General features: G+C 46.6%; 1 protein-coding gene and 1 long non-coding RNA gene across 2 annotated transcripts; one reads left to right on the plus strand and one right to left on the minus strand.

Moving 5' to 3' along the window:
* Nucleotides 1-2082: 2082 nt before the first annotated feature.
* On the minus strand, nt 2083-5555 carry LOC307207947. The gene is made up of 2 exons (XR_013834873.1): nt 4876-5555; nt 2083-2230 (listed from the first exon to the last, which is right to left on the minus strand). It is a non-coding gene; the product is annotated as an uncharacterized lncRNA (long non-coding RNA).
* CDK9 (cyclin dependent kinase 9) lies at nt 2487-15966 on the plus strand. Its single transcript, XM_079962182.1, has 7 exons — nt 2487-2725; nt 5563-5644; nt 7247-7337; nt 10562-10728; nt 10890-11061; nt 12867-13015; nt 14649-15966. The coding sequence occupies exons 1-7, from the start codon at nt 2535-2537 to the stop codon at nt 15012-15014; spliced, it is 1218 nt and encodes a 405-aa protein (XP_079818308.1). The 5' UTR covers nt 2487-2534; the 3' UTR covers nt 15015-15966.
* The last annotated feature ends 2404 nt before the right edge of the window (nt 15967-18370 follow it).

The following is an 18370-nucleotide window of genomic DNA, read 5'->3' on the forward strand; positions in this document are numbered from 1 at the left end:
AGAATCAGAGCAGCTGTGAGAAGAGAAGGGGTGGCAGTAGCAGAGCCCAAAGAGGCACCAGCTTTTCAGCTACATCTCAGAAAAAGGAACAGTACTGATGAAGGCCATGGCCTTGAAAAGGATCTTGCTGGGCAGATAGAGGTTTCGAGGGGTGCTTTCAGTTCAAGGCTCTCTATCCCTGTTAAAAGAAAAACAGTGATGCATATCAAGGACTTAGAATGCTCTGACGTGCTCCACTGAGGATCAGAATAAACAGTTTGTCTATTCAGTGCTCCAACACCAGACAGGCCCCCCAGACTGAAATATGGGTACCTCTGCAACCCGGTCTTTTTTTGGGTGTGTGGAGGTTCATGGTGGCACAGTGCCACAGAGATGTTGGATAGCTGCTGGGGCATGACAGGAATTCCCGACTTCCTTTGGTTCAGGGCACAAACTGATCCATTGTTTTCGCATCAGAGCTGAAAGATCTGATGGAGTGGAGAGGAAATGTGAGCAGATTGGGCCCAGCCTGAAAGGAAGCCAGATGATTGGGCAACCAGCAGAGCAGAGCACCGGTCTGTCCAAGGGTCAAGAAGTCAGCAAGCAGCCTGAACCACCCCAGGGAAGGGCCAGCGATTCCAGGATTGGCCTTGTGTGTTGCTTTAAATGGAAATTCCCCCTTGCTCCACGAGGGAATATGTTTATTCAGGGGCAATGCCTTTCACCACTTAGCCTTCTGCCCTAGCTCCACAAAATTAATAGATGGGTGATTAAGAGCTCAACAACAACAAATCTTCATGAACTACCTGTTTTGACCAACAACTCCCCTCAACCCAATTCAAGCCTCCTTTGGTGTGATTTCAGCTTACGCTGCATTTGTCTTGCAGTGGCTGTGCATAACAACACTGCATAATTTTATGTTTTTCTCACTTTGGTTCTTTTAATATATTAATAATAATAATAATAATAATAATAATAATATTTGTACCCCGTTCATCTGGCTGGGGAAACCCAGCCACTCTGGGCGGCTTTCAACAAAGATTAAAAATACTTTAAAATGTCACACATTAAAAACTTCCCCGAACAGGGTTGTCTTCAGATGTCTTCTAAATGTCAGGTAGTTGTTTATCTCTTTCACACCTAATGGGAGGGCGTTCCACAAGGTGGGCGCCACTACCAAGAACCTCTGCCTGGTTCCCTGTAGCTTTGCTTCTGGCAGTGAGGGAATCGCCAGAGGCCCTCGGCGCGGGACCTCAGCATCCAGGCAGAATGATGGCGGGTGGAGACGTTCCTTCAGGCATACTGGGCCGAGGCCATTGAGGGCTTTAAAGGTCAGCACCAACACTTTGAATTGTGCTCGGAAATGTACTGGGAGCCAATGTAGGTCTTTCAAGATTGGTGTTATGTGGTCTCAGCAGCCGCCCCTGGTCACCAGTCTAGCTGCTGCATTCTGGATTAGTCCCCCCCCCCCCCATTCTGGATTAATTGTAGTTTCCGGGTCACCTTCAAAGGTAGCCCCACATAGAGCGCATTGCAGTAGTCCAAGTGGGAGATAAGTAAAGCATGCACCACTCTGGCGAGACAGTCTACAGGCAGATAGGGTCTCAGCCTGCATACCAGATGGAGCTGGTAAACAGCTGCCCTGGACACAGAACTGACCTGCGCCTCCATGGACAGCTTTGATTTCAGAATGACTCCCAGGCTGCGCACCTGGTCCTTCAGGGGCACAGTTACCCCATTCAGGACCAGGGAATCCCCCACACCCGCTTGCTCCCTGTCCCTCAAGAACCGTACTTCTGTCTTGTCAGGATTCAACCTCAATCCATTATTGCATCACTGTCCAGTACAACTGCTGCCTTCAGAGGCCAATGGCTCAGGGCTCTGGCTTTTGTGTGGCCAGCAGGGACAGCTAACATGTTGCCCTCCAGGTATGATTGAACTGCAGTTCTGGTCCGTGGTTGGCTACAGTAGGGGGATGACTCACACTCATTGCTCCTCCCACGTCTACCTCTGGCCACACCCACTTTTGCCTCTGGCCCTGCTCACCACGGTTGCCCACAGAGAAATGCAGCGCTCAGGCTAAACAAATAACAAAAACAAAACAAAACACAACTCATTTTATTTAGCCCATCAAAATGTCACAAATAGCTTTTGCCGTTCTCAGAAACTCTGGATCAAGGCTGGATGGTTGGGAGATGGAAATAAGAGTTGCCTGATGGATTGATGAACCTGCCTTTTGAGGTTACAGCGCCTGTAAATTATGCAAAGGGGGGGGGGGGAATTTACCAGGGTCAGCTCCCCCTATTCCGCCCCATCTCATCTGTTGAACCCCCACCTTTCCTGATAAAAGGCGGCTGTTTGGCTCCCTCTTGAGGCCTGCGCGCTGCACTGCAGGTTCCCCGGCGGGGCGGGGCGGGGCGGGGCGGGGCTTTCCCTGGGACCTGCCCCGCCCCGCCCGCTCGCCCGCCTACAAAGCCCGGCGTGCCTCACGGCAGCGAGTCCCCGTATCCCGGAAGTGGCGTTGGTGGCGGCGGGACGAGTGGAACTGCAAAGAAATGGAGCGGCCGGGCGGAAGCGTTCCCGGAAACGTGCCGCTGCGCCCCTCGGACGGCGGCCGGCGGCAGCCAGAAGAGATCAGGGGCGCCGGCTCCGCCATGGCCAAGCAGTACGACGCGGTGGAGTGTCCCTACTGCGACGAGGTCTCCAAGTACGAGAAGCTGGCCAAGATCGGGCAAGGCACCTTCGGGTGAGGCTCTGCCGGGCGCCCGTCGCCCCCCTGCGGGGAGCCCCCCGCCCCGCCCTGCGCCCCCCACCTCCCCAGGGACCCCCCCCCACCCCCAGCAGGGTCCCCCACGTCCGAAAAAGCTCCCCGATCCCTGCGCCACGGGCCCCACAGGCTCCCCCACTGCTCCAGCCCCATGGGCTCCTAGCACAGGCTCCCAACAGACGTCCTTCATGCAGGCTTCCCTGGGGGGCCGCCCCCTTTCCTCTCCCCTCGGCTCTCCCCTTGCCTCGCGTTCATTCTGGCCTCCTGCATGGTTGGATTCCTCTGTTCTTCCTGTTCTAGCCCCACCCCTCCCGATTAGTCGCCTCCCCAAGATGCCCGCCAGTCGAGCTCCCACCGCGGCGGCGCGAGGTGCCCCTTCCTTTCCCCCTTAAGCTCCTTGCTGCCCTCCCCAAAAGTCGTCTTCTTCGCTCGTGCCTCCCCTGCTTCACACACTGAATTGCTTCCACTGCATCAGCTCCCTTCGCTGATTGCAGGCAGCCTTTATTAATTACTGTTATGATATTATTTGTCCCAAGGCATCATAAGGTGGTTCAGATCCACCCCGTTTTATCACCTTAATAACCCCAGGAAGTAAATTAGCTGGAGAGAAAGTCTTGCCTCTGGAAGCATTTTGCTATGCCTCCACTCTGATTAAGATCATAAAAAGAGGCAGAATGTGGCCTGAGGGGACTCAGGTTCAAATTGCATCTAATCCAGAGGTTTTCAACCTTTTTGAGTCCACAGCTCCCTTGACCAACTGCATTCTTTCTGCAGTACCCCTGTGGGGCTCAGGAGCCCAGTTATGTCCCCCCTTGCCTGCAGAGCTGGTAGCCTCTCACCCTTTTTCAAACACCCTCCCTTGTGGAGTGTTCCCTCAGCCTCCTCTCCTCTCCCCTCTCCTTGGGTGTCCTCTGGACAGCTGCTGCTGCTGCCCCTGGCCTCTGAGCTGCCCACCCTGCCTGAAAGAGAGGCTCCTCCTCACACTGCCCCATAGGGGTCTGGGAAGAGGATGCCCCCAGCCTTAGTGGCCCATCGGACACTGGCCAAAGGTGAATGTGAGGCCAGCACCTTCCCCTGGGAGGTAGCACCGGGCACTCAGCTCCCGGGCAGGCCTTGCATAAAGCAAGCACAAGAAAGGCCAGCCCAGCACCTGCCTGGCCTCCCGCTTGTTTGTCCATTTCCAAAAGCAAGGGCTGGTGGACTGGCAGGCTGGGCTCCTTCACCCACTTGCTTGCTTGCTTACTCCAAGGCCACCTCAGCTCCTGGCAAGCCCCCGAGACACCACTCCCCTGGGGAGCTTGTAGCCAGGGCTGCTACAACAGCTGCACAAGCCTTTGGGAGGCAGAGACGTGAGAGGGCATAAGACAAAGGAAGGAAGGAAAAAGGGATAGAGGACAGTGTTGCCCATGGCACCCCGACCATCATTAAAAGCACCCCAGGGTGCCATGGCACACTGGTTGAAAACCCCTGATCTAATACATCTAAATTAGGTGCCACAGCATTTTCCTAGTGACAAGGAGTTCCAAAGCTGAGCTTTCCTCAGGCCAAATACATACATTTGTTCTGGGTGTGTTGCAGTTCACTCTCCCCATTTCAGGCAGAATTTGCTGAGCTTTTAAGTGCAGAAGGCCTTTTCTTTCATTGTTCTCTCTTCTCAGTTACCTATCTCTTATAATTTTGTCTACCAGACTCCTTTCACACTCTGCATGCACCTTATTCCCACCCATACTCAGACTGCCAGTTTTTTAAATCTCCTTTCTCTTATACTTTTCCATTTCACTTGCTCCTAAAGCAGCTTGCCTCTGATATGCCCTTCCTTTCTGTTCCCCATTTGTTTATTAAATTAGATATTATTATTAACCTTTCATCTTGCTTTCTAAATTATTTCAACACTAAATTCTTTACTTTGCATACAAGGAGTTGCTGATTTTCAGGCCTTTTTCCAAACCAAAAAGCTTCACCACAGCTAGTGGGTGGGACTGGTAAGTGAGGAGGTAGGGGAGCGGCTGTACCACTGAGCCCCCCTGAAAGTTCAGCTGTGAGTCCTGGCCTGGCGTCTGAGAAACCCTGTGGAAAACTAGTTATATTTTAGACTAGAAGTGCCAGTCGAGGCAATGTTGGGACAGTACCTGCTTGATGGTGGTCTCCTGTTCTTTTGTCCAGTTGCTCTCAAATAATATGTGCCAGCTTGCTTGGATTATTCATGTTGTTTTGTGTCCTTCTGCAAAACCTTCCATGTGCCTGACACAGGATACCATCTTAACACATCTGCCAGTTTCAAGTCTTTCCTTCCTTCCTTTTCTTATCAGCAGGATACTGTAGGATTCAACTTCCCTCCCACATGCACTTTCTTACTTCTGGCGCACATACTTTACAAAAAAACAGAACAAAACTCAAGCACTTTTTGAATAGTGCCTGTTTGTTCCAAGGGTACCTCATCAAGTGGCAGCTCCACTCTGTGTACATGTGCCAAAAAAGCCATTCATCGTGTGTATACCTTGGGTGAACAAGACTCTGCCACTTGTGTGGGCTTTTTTATTTTTAGGAAGGTAGCTGCACTTTCCCTGTTCGATTAGATGAGGACTGCACAGGAAGATAAAGAAGGTGCTGCTGGATTAGGCCTGAAGCTGAGCACGTGAAGATAGCACTGTTGTTCGTCTCCCAGCAACTGGTGTTCTGAGAGATGTTGCTCTGGAACCCAGGAGTTCCAGTCAGCATTTATCCAGCAAGAGTTAGTCAGGCGTCTCTGGGGAGTTTGCAGGTGGAAACACCTCCAGGCCCTTGGTGAATCTTAACACTTCCCATTTTCTCTACAGGGAGGTATTCAAAGCAAAACATCGTCAAACAGGCAAAAAAGTTGCATTGAAGAAGGTGTTGATGGAGAATGAAAAAGAGGGGGTAAGTTTGTGCTGTGTTGGTGGGGGATGAGGGGGGCAGTGTGTGCGTGTGTAAGGGTGATTATGAGCTTGGGAGGTAAAGTAGCTTTGAGGTGCATCTTTGGAACAGAATGTGGGTGCAGAATTGGGTGCAGCAACCTGGATCAGGGGGAGGTGGGTTGTTGTAGTGTTGTGTTTCAAAGAGTGGTCAGGCAGATGCTTCCAGGAAGCCCTAATGCAACAAGTCAGTAGTCTTCCTTTATTATCCTTGCGTTTACCATTCAGCAGTGTGTTGCCTCTACAAAGACCTTTGGCGACATACAAGAAAGGTGACTGCCTGCCTGGCCTCTGAAAGGGAAAGTTTCATTGTGGCTCTCAGGACTGATCCCACTTGAGAAACGCACTCTGTATGAATTTGTGGCATCAATTTTTTTAAGGCCATCTAAGCCAATTGCTGTCTCACCATCTTGCAGCAGTGGATTTATTCTGCTGTACAGTGGTACCTCTGGATGCGAACGGGATCCATTATGGAGCCCCGTTCGCATCCTGAGTAGAACGTAACACGCGTGTGCGTGGGTTGCATTTTGCCACTTCTGCGCATGCACGTGACGACATTTTGAGCGTATGCGTGAGCGGCGAAACCTGGAAGTAACGTGTTCCATTACTTCCAGGTCGCCGTGGAGCATAACGTGAAAACGCTCAACCTGAAGCATATTCAACCTGATGTATGACTGTATCATAATTCCTTCTGTTTCTGGTGTTCATGCTGAGAGGAGTTGATGCTTGTGTTGCCCAAATGGCATGTGGAAGAGAGGGGTGAGTCTTGCAGGCTTGCAAGGCTTGCAGAAGTAGAAACAATTTTTTTGACCAAAACCCCAAAGAGGAGGCCCCTCAATGGCTGCCAATTAGTTACTGGATAAAATTCAGAGTACTGGCATTGGGGTACAAAGTCCTATACAACTTTGGACCAGGGTACCTAGAGGATCGCCTTATTCCTTGCATACCCAACTTAACATTGCAGATGCCATTCTGTAAGGAGGTCCATTCCCCACAGTGTCAGAATGGAGTCTTTAGGTTGGTGGCACCTACCCGTTGAGACTTCCTCTTGTTTCATATCAGACAGGAACCTCCTCCGTAATCTTTTTGGAGCCTGCTAAAGACATTCATCTTTCAACAGGCCTTTTAAAATCTTTGTCCCAGTTGGCATCTGTCTTGAATATGAATTGATTTTATTTACATGGTGTTTTTTTTAAAAAAAATACTAATATCATAATTGTTTTAATATATGCAGTTGTTTTTCTATGTATGTGATTGTTTTATTACATTGTTGTACTATAAACTCCTTTGGAAGTCCTCAAGGGAAGAGATTCATAGATAAAAGTAAATAAAACGAGAAGAAACTTTGTCAACCATTGGGTTTTTTTCTGAAAAGAAACAAGCCAGGTTTTCTAGTTTGCATGTCATGGTAAGTCAAAGCTTGTGGTCTGTTGCTCCTGGAAGGGCAGAGCAACATGTTACAAACCATAGGAATGTGAACCAGTGCACCTCTGGTATATAATAAGTTATGGTTTAGCATAGATCTCTAGCATTTATTTTCTAACTGACTGTCCGGGTTATTTTTTAGTTCCCCATCACAGCCCTACGGGAGATCAAAATCCTCCAACTACTCAAGCATGAAAATGTTGTGAATCTCATTGAGATCTGCAGGACCAAAGGTAAGAATTGTGGCTGCAAAAAAAGCAGTTTTTATGATTTGCAAGTTCTTATGAAAGCTGGAGATAATAATCGCAATCCAAGGCATTGAGAAATCACTATCCCACAACTCATATGATACGATTGGTTGGTTAGATTTAGGCATATGCCATCCTTCCACACTAAAAAAAAAAAGTGTTCCAAGACTGCTTATATATATATATGAATGTAAAAACAGCAGCACTATAAAGATATGAATCAGGAGCAGGTCCTGGTGGTTTCTGCATGTGCTGTAGAGGGAAGTGAGGTGCAGATAGGGCTCATCAGCCTGGCAAGGTAGCCCATCCAGGAGAAGGAAAACTCTGATCTTAAGCCTGTGCTGCGTTGCAGGATATATTTGGGAGAAGAAAAGGCTTGGGAGCAAACCCTACACAAATTCAGAGTGGAATCCCTAAGGTGGTTGGATGGGGCCTGTATGCCTCTTTCTCGCAGCTCCTGCAGCCAAGCTGGTGCCAAACGCATTGCTCTGCTTTCCTTTGGATCACATCAGAGGGGGCGGGGGCGGGGGTGGTGGAGACTTCGCCCTACCAGATTTCCAAATCTACTTTGAGGCATCATATTTATGGTGGATAAAAGATTGGATATTGTTGGAAAATATCAAAGGTTGAAATTTGGAATGACATGATATACAATTTGGGTAGCATGCTTGCCTATGGTATGGAAAGGCAAAATTTTATAAAATCTTTACAAATCATGTGAACAGAAAAAAATATATACAGAGTATTGAAAAAGCATAAAAATCTATTAGAGGAAAACACCAATGTGGATATCCCCAATTGAAGCCACTGCAAGGAAAAGGACAAATATGGACAAACAATGGTGGACCTAAAAAGAAATCCTAGATTTTACAGGACAGGAATCAAAAACCCGAAAAACTAAAAAAAAATTAACAGATACACCAGATTAACAAACTGTTTAAGATGGATAAAAAAATTGGATTTGCAGAACAAAAATCCCAATTCACAAGGGATTTATTAGATACAAAAGTAGAAGTTTTGTCAAAAATGTACAAACTGCTGCTAGAGTGGGATACGAAAGAGGAATTTGTGAAATCAAGTATGATTAAGTGGGCACAGATGTGGGTCATAACATTGGTTATGAGCTGTGGGAGAATTTATGGCTAGTAAATATGAAGTCCACAGCGTGTTATGCATTACAGGAAAATATGAAAATGACCCACAGATGATATTTAACACCTGCCAAACTAGCGGGAAAAAATACTTTAAAAAGAAAAAAGTAAATGTTGAAAAAGCAATGAAGTAGAGGGATCCTTTTTCCACATGTGGTGGTCCTGTAAAGTAATCAGGGGATTCTGGGAAGTAGCTTGCAATGAATTGAAAAAGTTATTCAAAATAACCTTTCCCCAAAACCCTGAGGCGGGACGCAGGTGGCGCTGTGGGTTAAAGCCTCAGCGCCTAGGGCTTGCCGATCGAAAGGTCGGCGGTTCGAATCCCTGCGGTGGGGTGCGCTCCCGCTGCTCGGTCCCAGTGCCTGCCAACCTAGCAGTTCGAAAGCACCTCCGGGTGCAAGTAGATAAATAGGGACCGCTTACCAGCGGGAAGGTAAACGGCGTTTCCGTGTGCGGCTCTGGCTCGCCAGAGCAGCGATGTCACGCTGGCCACGTGACCCGGAAGTGTCTCCGGACAGCGCTGGCCCCTGGCCTCTTAAGTGAGATGGGCGCACAACCCCAGAGTCTGTCAAGACTGGCCCATACGGGCAGGGGTACCTTTACCTTTAAAACCCTGAGGCATCCCTTTTGGTAATGGTAACAGAAGTCCCTAAAAAACAAAAAAATACTATAAGCCACTACTGTAGCTGGAGTCTAATTGACACAAAGGTGGAGAATGAATATGGTACCAAGCAAGGAAGAGTAGAAGTTTAAAATGTTTGAATATGCTGAATTGGCAGGCATAACGAACAGGGTAAGAGAAAAAGACAATAAAGAATATAAGGAGAACTGGAAAATGTTTATTGAATATTTTAAGAACCAGTATAAACTAGTAAATAACCTAGCAGGTCTTGAGTAAATCCAGCAGAATTGAAGCTAATAGAATTTAACAGAAGAAGAAATTTGAAGATTAAAAATACGCGATTTAATAGAAAAATAAAGAAACCAGGAAAAGGGTGGAAGGGAAGTCACCAGTATTTAGTTGTATATCGAGATTGATATAAAAGTTGCTCAACTAGGGGGTGGAGGGTAGGGGATGTGGGATGTGTGTTTCTCCCCCTGCAAATAAATAATAACAATAATAACAAACTGCCCAGGCTTGCACCCTGGGGAGGTCACTTTGGTGTTGCTAATGCAGTGGTTTGGCTTCACCCCTGGAGACACACTCCATTGTCTCTCAAGATGGATGCCAACACCAACAAGTCAATATGGTGCCTTCCAGAGGTTGCCGTGCTCAGTGTCCAAGGTAGCTCTGTGTGTAAATAAATCTGTATAAATTGCATGTGTTTTGGTCTTGAGTACTGGCATGCCCTAAGGGACATGGGTGGTGCTGTGGGTTAAACCACAGAGCCTAGGACTTGCCGATCAGAAGGTCGGCGGTTCGAATCCCCACGACGGGGTGAGCTCCTGTTGCTCAGTCCCTGCTCCTGCCAACCTAGCAATTCGAAAGCACGTCCAAGTGCAAGTAGATAAATAGGTACCACTCCGGTGGGAAGGTAAACGGCATTTGCGTAGGCTGCTCTGGTTCGCCAGAAGCGGCTTAGTCATGCTGGCCACATGACCCGGAAGCTGTACGCCGGCTCCCTCGGCCAATAAAGCAAGATGAGCACCGCAACCCCAGAGTCGTCCGCGACTGGACCTAATGGTCAGGGGTCCCTTTACCTTTTTTACTGGCATGCCCATCCCTCCCGATTGTTGGTGAGACTGGCAGGAGCTGGTGTGCATTGTATTCCCAACAGCTTCTGGGGACACCACATTGGCTACACCTACCACCTGTGGGAGGTGGTTCTGTGAGAGAGGGCTGTGCAGAGTGGCAGCATGTGAGGGACAGAAGCAGTTCTCATTTGGGGAGGTGGGAAGGACAGACATTTTGCTTTGCATTTTTGGGTGGATCTGTGAGTACTAAATCTTTTCCTTCTATGTCAGATGGTTTTTGATGCTGTATCCTTGCTCCTTAACGAGCCTCGAGCCTTTGAAGGCAAGACTGTGATTGCAGCTGCTTCCTTTTAATTCCTACAGCCTCCCCGTACAACCGCTGCAAGGGCAGCATCTACCTGGTATTTGACTTCTGCGAGCATGACCTGGCTGGACTCCTCAGCAATGCCCACGTCAAGTTTACACTTTCGGAGATCAAGAAAGTCATGCAAATGCTCCTGAACGGCTTGTACTACATCCACCGTAATAAGGTGAGGGGGGTTCTTCTCTGGTTGAGACTTTCCCCTACGCCTAAGCTTCTTGACCTGAAGGAAGTTGGGAACTGTAGCTTTGGAATTTTCTGCCTGCTTCTCAGGATGCACCTTTTTATAAACCTTTTTTCTACACCTACCCAATTGTTTTCCTTCTCCAGATCTTGCATCGGGACATGAAAGCAGCCAACGTGCTTATCACCCGCGATGGTGTTCTGAAGCTGGCCGACTTTGGCCTGGCTCGGGCCTTCAGCCTGGCAAAGAACAGCCAGCCCAATCGCTACACTAACAGGGTGGTGACTTTGTGGTATCGTCCTCCGGAGCTGCTTCTGGGTAGGCAATAATTTGGGACGGGGGGAGAATTGCCTGTTTGTGCTTTCCCCTTCAACCTCTTAAAGGAGCTTTTTTTTTGTTGTTGTTGTCCAAAAACCGCATTCCCTTGTGGGCAGCTTTCCAGGGGCTGCATTCTAGTGATGGGCAGGGACAGAGGTGGGTGCAGGTAGAGCAACAGATATGATTTTCAGTAGGATACATTCCAGTGACACAGCCATTGGAGGCATTTATATATATATGTATGCATTCCCCATACATACTGGCAAGCAAGAGGCAATATCACATTTCACTGGCACATTGTAGTTGGGCAAAAGCACTTCAGGGAGTCCATCACAGCAAGGCCTGTATGGGAATTGACCTGAAGAGAGTGAGCCTGCCCTGGGCAGAGTTCAAAGGGATGGAAAGAGAAAGGGCTGGAGGGTTTGATACCCCTGAGATCTTATGCATATAATAAAAAGGTATGGCTGTGGTCATGCAGCAGTTTGTTTGGCTGCCAGCGAGTAGCATTGCAGACTACAGCATGACTACGGACCTGCTGGGAGGGAGGAGGGAGCCGGGTTTAATAATAATAATAATAATAATAATAATAATAATAATAATTTTATTTATACACTGGCCAGAGCCAGGCTCAGGGCAGCTAACACCAGTAAAATCATAATGGGGGGGGGAATACAGGTTAAAGTGCAATTTAAAAATTTACAGATTATCTGAGAAGCATATGTGCTGCACAGACAACGCTTGTTGGTTTTGAAGAGTCTCTGTGAAAAATTAAGAAATATTGTAAAAAAGAAAGTAGGAGAAAGGAAGAGGAATGGTTAGAGGCAATAATAAGTTCAGAAATGCGTTAACAATAGAAATTTTAACGAAAGATTTGCAGAGAAACTGAGGGAAGTCAAAAATTGATGAATGTGAGAGTTAATGAGTTGATTGTATAAAAATGTTTGGAAAATGAATAAAAAACTGTTTGCCGCCTTTCTCCTCAGCATGGAGGTCTTCACAACCACATGAAGCAGTGTAGTGCAGACAAGCACTTACTGTTTCTGGCAGAAGGGATCTAAATTGTGCTCGTTACTACTAGCCTCTTAATTGACTAGTGAAAGATTTGCCTTCTGCATAGGAAGCTGCCTTCTGCTGAGAGACCCATGGCCCCACCTAGCCCAGAACTGGCAACACTGACTAGCAAGCATCTCTCTAGGGCTTCAGGCAGGGCTCTGCTTCTTGGAGATGCTGCCGGGGGTAGAACCTGGGACCTTCTACATGCAAAGCAGGTGTCCTACCGCTGAGCTATAGCCTTTGTGCAAAGCAGGTCTGGGAAAGAGAATGCATCGCTCCATTCCTTCTCTGCTGGCTTTTTGCATTTCCATGCTTCTTCCCCCTCCTCTTGATCTTCTGCATGGAATTCCTCATCACAAAGGATGATTAGACAATCTGTAAAAAGAGAAGACTGTTATCTTGATTCTTTTAAAATCTGCATTGTAAATTGCTGAGATATTGTAAAGAGATAGCCTACTTGTGCTTTTTGTTTACCTGAGGAATCTATGCCCTGCCTACTAACCAAAGTTCTTGGCACAGTTTAACAACCGTATTTAAAATGCAATACAATAGACAGTTTTCTAGGGCTTTAAAGATCCACACAATGGGTTGTTAATCCTACTTAGAGTAGACCCACTGGCTAACTTGGGCACCTTAATTGCAACCCTAGGATTTCCAGTTGAGACTGGAAGCAAATTGCTAATGTGTTTTTGAAGCCGTGTTGTCCAGCCCTAGTTTCTTTGAGATTAATTAATGAGTTTCCTTGTGTTTAGGGGAACGAGATTATGGACCACCCATTGATCTCTGGGGCGCAGGATGCATAATGGCAGAGATGTGGACCCGAAGCCCCATCATGCAGGGAAACACAGAACAGCACCAACTCACTCTCATCAGCCAGCTTTGTGGATCCATCACCCCGGAGGTAGGTTCCCTAATCTTTCAGGTTAGAAAATGAGCCCCCGCCCCAACCTGTGATGAAATCCTGCCCATCCATGATGGGATATTGCTTCCCACATGCTTGAGCAAGAGCTGGATTTAGTAGGTATGGCATTTGAATCCCTGGATCATATTTAAACTGCTGGCATGATCTTTGCTGTTTTTAGAAACATGGGAAGCGGCCTTATTTAGGGTCAGAGAATTGGTTCATCTACTTCACTGCACTGAGTCTCTCCAGCTGGTTATGCCCCTGTTGAGAAATGCTGGGTGGGGAGGAGTGAGCATGGTGCTTTTTCCATGCAAAGCACAGCAGAGGCCCTCACATACTTCCCACGCTTTGATTATTTTAACTCTTGAGATTAATACACTCTTTCCGTTTTTTAAAGTTTTTCCTAGCCTAGGATAATTCATAGCATTTAAGGCTATGAATTCCTGGTCTCGCTTAAGGCTATGAATTCCTGGTCTCGCTTTCCTGCAAGAAGCTCCACCAAGGAAAGTGGAACTTACCTCTGAGAAAACCATGTTCACATTCTGCTACAGGATAAAACACTTCGCTGTACAGCACAGCAAAACAACATCCAAGCTAATTATGCTTTGTGTACAGTTTTTAAAATTAAATCCGAAGGAGGGTAAAATATAGAGGCCTAGGGAAGCGATACAGCATATCATGTGAACTTCTCTGGAGTGATCATGGTTAAGGTTTCATGACTGAGGGCCTCTTCTTGTGCTTTGCCATCTGCCTCCCCTTTGCTGCTGGGGCATTTGGAAGAGGGTCTGCAAAGAAGGTTTTAACTTCACAGGCAAGCTAATAATGGGGACGGGTCATCCTTGGGGACCAGGCATGTGACATAGGCATCACTCCCTTGAATTGTGCTCAGAAGCTTGCCTTGTGACCAGTGTAGCTGTTCAGGCTAGGAGTGGGCAATGAGGTACCCTCCAGATGTGATGGACTTCCAGCTGTTATCAACCACAGCTGGTGATAAGGAATGGTGGTAATTATAGTCCTGGAGGGGGGCTGCATCCTCAACACCCTGGGTTTTGGCACTAGCAAGGTGTGATTCCCATTTCCCTTTAGCAGTCCAGCAGCTTCTCTTGAAGACTGCAGTTTCTGAACAGTCTTCAAGGGAAGCCCCATGAATTGCTAGGACAGTAATCTTAAGTGATCACTTTGGGTGTTTCTGTCAGTTTCTTTACAACTAATAGGTTATACCCAATGTAGCACTAAGCTGAAGTCACTTTGTGGTACAAACTCACAGCTTGTGTTGGGGCCACATTGGGGGGGATTGTGTATAAAGCTGAAATCATGTATAGTCTGAACAACTGCCGTGCAACCATCCCTACTTTTTTGAAGACTGTGCACTTAGCAGGCCTTGTACCCCATGCAAGGTGGAGGGCTTAGTGGTTGTTTTTGCATCAGAAAAACCTGGCACAGAGAAAGCTGTCTGCCTTGCATCCAATTTGGTGGCCGTTGCTGCATCATGTGGGAACAAACCATAGTTTGGTTGTTCGAAGCAGTGCCTCCTTTTGCCTGACCTGATGGGGCTTTTTGACACTTGGAAACTGAAATGGGTTATCAGTCTCCTTCCTCTGGATTTAATCCTTGTCCGGTTACTCCTTAGGTGTGGCCAAACATGGATAAGTACGAGCTGTATGAGAAGCTGGACCTGCCGAAAGGGCAGAAGCGCAAGGTGAAGGAGCGGCTCAAGGCGTACGTCAAAGACCCATATGCTCTGGATCTCATAGACAAGCTGCTGGTCCTGGATCCTGCCCAAAGGATAGATAGCGATGACGCCCTGAATCACGACTTCTTCTGGTCCGACCCTATGCCCTCTGATCTCAAAAACATGCTCTCCACCCATAACCAATCCATGTTTGAGTACCTGGCTCCTCCCAGGAGGAGGGGTGGACATATGCCACAGCAGCCTGCCAATCAGGGCAGGAATCCAGTGGCGACCAATCAGACAGAGTTCGACAGAGTGTTCTGATGGCTGTGGACCAAGAACAAGAATGGAGTACTGGTTTCCAATGGAATAACGAAAATGATTTGTTTCAGCTGTTGTTTTTTTTGTTTTTTTTTTTACTGTTGCAAAGCAAAGCAAAACAAAACGAACAAAACAAAAACTGGTAGGAAGAGAACAAGACAGCTGCAGGTCTGTGTTTTAAGAGCTACAGGGCTAGATTAAACACTGGAAAGGTGTGTAGAGTTCTGCCAACTGGGCTATCACAGACTGAATTGCAGCTTTTCTGTGCTTGTTGATTTCTAAAGTACTGAAACAATCTCGATGAACTTTTTTTTTTTATTTAATTCATTGGTTCTATGAATTTGCACTGCTAGGAAAGTGTGTATCTGGTGTGCAGGAGGATGGAGCAGACTGGGTAGGGTCTTGTGTCCAAGAACGGCTGCTGACTTTGAATCATACCGTGGGGCCTGTCCACTTCTGCCACAGGGTGGCCAGGAAGGGAGCTGCTGATCTCCCAGGCTTTGGTAACAGAGGTAGCCTTCCCATGGTGGCAGAGAAGAACATGGACCCATCCTTGAGCCACTGTAGGATGGCCATCTAACCTTTGTTGCTTAAATAGGGGTCCCCAGCTGTTGGACTACAAGTCCCATCATACCTAGCCACTGGTCCTGCTGTGGATGATGGGAGTCGTAGTCTAACAGGTGGTGAACCAAGTTTGAGAAACACTGAATTCTGATCTTTTTGCTGCACCACTATGTAGCTCTGCCATGGATTTTGTAGGCTTCAAGCTTTTTTTTATTATTATTTAAAAATCCCAACAGCAGGCAGTAAATGCTCACTTACTTGGACCTAACAAGGCAAGAGGTCTGATGACTTTCCACCCTGCGTATGGGTGGGATACTTAACTGTATTATACTTTTATCATGTTCTGGGTCTTTTTCTAAATAGCTCAACTGTAATAAAAGGTATTTGCATATATATCTGGTACTGTGTAAGAGCTGCTTTATTTTTTAGATTGCAGAGTTAGCCAGCGGTAAGTGTGGAGAGAGTGGAGTACAAATTCTCCCTTTTGGACCTGTCTGTCTGTCTGTCTGTCTGTCTCTCTCATATGTCTGCACACACACACACACACACATTCTCTTTTGGCTTACTTCACTTGCAGGGTGGATGGATGTGAAGATAAAATGGAACAACTATGTACCTGTATGTCATCTTGAACTCCTCTGAGGGAATGTGGGATAAAAGAAATCAGTAATAAATAAATACCATCTGATCAGGAGATTTGGAACAAAGAGGGCTGATTGTCTTATCTTCTCCTCTTGGAAGTTACAACTGTGATCGTTCTGTCCAGCGGAACACCCAAGGAGAGGGCATATTGGGGCAGGGAGGGGGCCTGCTGGGAAGGGAGACACAGCCTCGCCTCTGTATCACATCCAACCACCTGCCAGCCCTCAGATGATGGCTTTCAGACAGTCAGATCCTACTCCACACAGCTCTAAGGGAATTACAACTTAAAATATTTTAAAAGGAGGACTTAACCCACATTAACAGTATGGTTATATTGCTAGACTTTATTTGGTATTTATTTTATTTCTGACTTTGTTTCTACCTTTGGTTTTTGTGTGGAGATGATACTGCCAGGTTACACTGCTGCACTAAAATATACTGGGAATCTGGTTTTATTCTGTGTGGCAACAAACGCTTCCTCACTAGTGAACCCAGCCAGATGGGAGGGGTATAAATAATAAAGTTGTTAATCTATATAAAAATGAACCACCATCGGCAGACAAATGCTTCTCATTTGCTTATTTTCTCTGTGGCTTGTACTTCTCCCTGAAACGTCAAATCATAAATTGGATGAGAACATGAAACTAGTTACCAGGGTATTTTTCTTACACAGCTCTGACAGAATAGTGCCTCAACATTTTACTCAAATCCCTGCTGCTGTCATCTCCAGAGATGGAAAAAAATGTGGCCACTAGATGGTCTAAATGGACTTTGGGTGGTAGGGTTAAAATGTGCAGAAACCATCCAAAGCCAATGGGAAATTTAAGGATTACAAATAGGTTTGCTTTGCAAGGTTGAGCCAGGGTGGAGAGAAATGTGGGACAGTGCTCACCTTGTGCAGGGAAGGAAGACTGTCTTGGTATGTCAGAGGGTATCAGAACACAGCAGTAGAGAAGTGCAATGTAGTGTAGTGGTTAGAGCAGGCTTCCTCAACTTCGGCCCTCCAGATGTTTTTGGCCTACAACTCCCAGGATCCCTAGCTAGCAGGACCAGTGGTCAGGGATGATGGGAACTGTAGTCTCAAAACATCTGGAGGGCTGAGTTTGAGGAAGCCTGGGTTAGAGTGTTGGACAGGGACCAGGGTTCAAATCCCTGTTGACCAATCACTCACTCTCAGCCTAAGCTTTTTCATAGGGTTGTTGTGAGGATAAAATGGGGAGCAGGAAAACTATGCTGCTTGAAAGAAAAGTGGTACACAAATGTAATTAATCAGTGCTTTTTTCTGGGGGGATGCAGGGGTATACATACCCCTAAATATTTTGTGAATCTAACGGCACAGTGAATTGTCAGTTCCGTTGCTACTCCCAATGGCAGCTTCATTTCCTGTCACGGTGTTTCCTGAGTCTCAGATGGAAGCGAGCGTTTAATGTGTAAAGTAGGAGTTGGAATCCAGCACGGTGGTTGGTTAGTTTCGTTGTTACCATATCCAATGGCAACTTCATTTCCTTTCTGGGTGATTTTTCTTGAGTCAAAGAGTACCCCTAAACATTTTTTAAAGAAAAAAAAAAGCACTGTAATTAATAAAATAAATAGATCAGGAACATGCCTGTTTACTGATGAGTACTGACTCAGTCATGCTCACCTCTTGGCCATTCAATGTGAGGGATTCAGATATGCCTTAAAAAATGTCAATAGCCCTATATGCTCTTATATTAAATGCTTGCTTGAAGCTTTCTAATTTTTATTAGGTATTCTGTGGTTTTATATCTTGATTTTATTTTGTGAACCACCCTGAGACCCCTGGGTATAGGGTGGTATATAAATTCAATAAATAAATATAACAACAACAACAACAAATTTTGAAATATATCTCAACCATTGAGTTCCAAAGGTTTTATGTCTGGGTCATATTGGTTAACAGTTTCCTGTAAGATGAAAAAGGGAAGTTGAACTAGACACTGAAACAGCTTGCGGTTTTTAACTACAGCGTTTTGAAGTCAGAAATGAAGGGTCATCTCTAACTACAGCGTTTTGAAGTCAGAAATGAAGGGTCACCTCTCTCTCTCTCTCTCTCTCTCTCTCTCTCTCTCACACACACACACACACACACTCAATCTTAGTGGGTACTGTGAATTTCGCAGTAGATTCCTGCA

Source organism: Podarcis cretensis (genome assembly GCF_951804945.1).
Source record: "Podarcis cretensis genome assembly, chromosome: Z".
In the NCBI taxonomy this organism is placed as follows: Eukaryota; Metazoa; Chordata; class Lepidosauria; order Squamata; family Lacertidae; genus Podarcis; species Podarcis cretensis.

Bases quoted from the DNA above. Each gene is read 5' to 3' on its own strand.
- CDK9 (XM_079962182.1), top strand. From the start codon at position 2,535: ATGGAGCGGCCGGGCGGAAGCGTTCCCGGAAACGTGCCGCTGCGCCCC. The intron at 2,726-5,562 runs GTGAGGCTCTGC...TTTTCTCTACAG, and splicing joins ATCGGGCAAGGCACCTTCGG to GGAGGTATTCAAAGCAAAAC. The intron at 5,645-7,246 runs GTAAGTTTGTGC...GTTATTTTTTAG, and splicing joins TGGAGAATGAAAAAGAGGGG to TTCCCCATCACAGCCCTACG.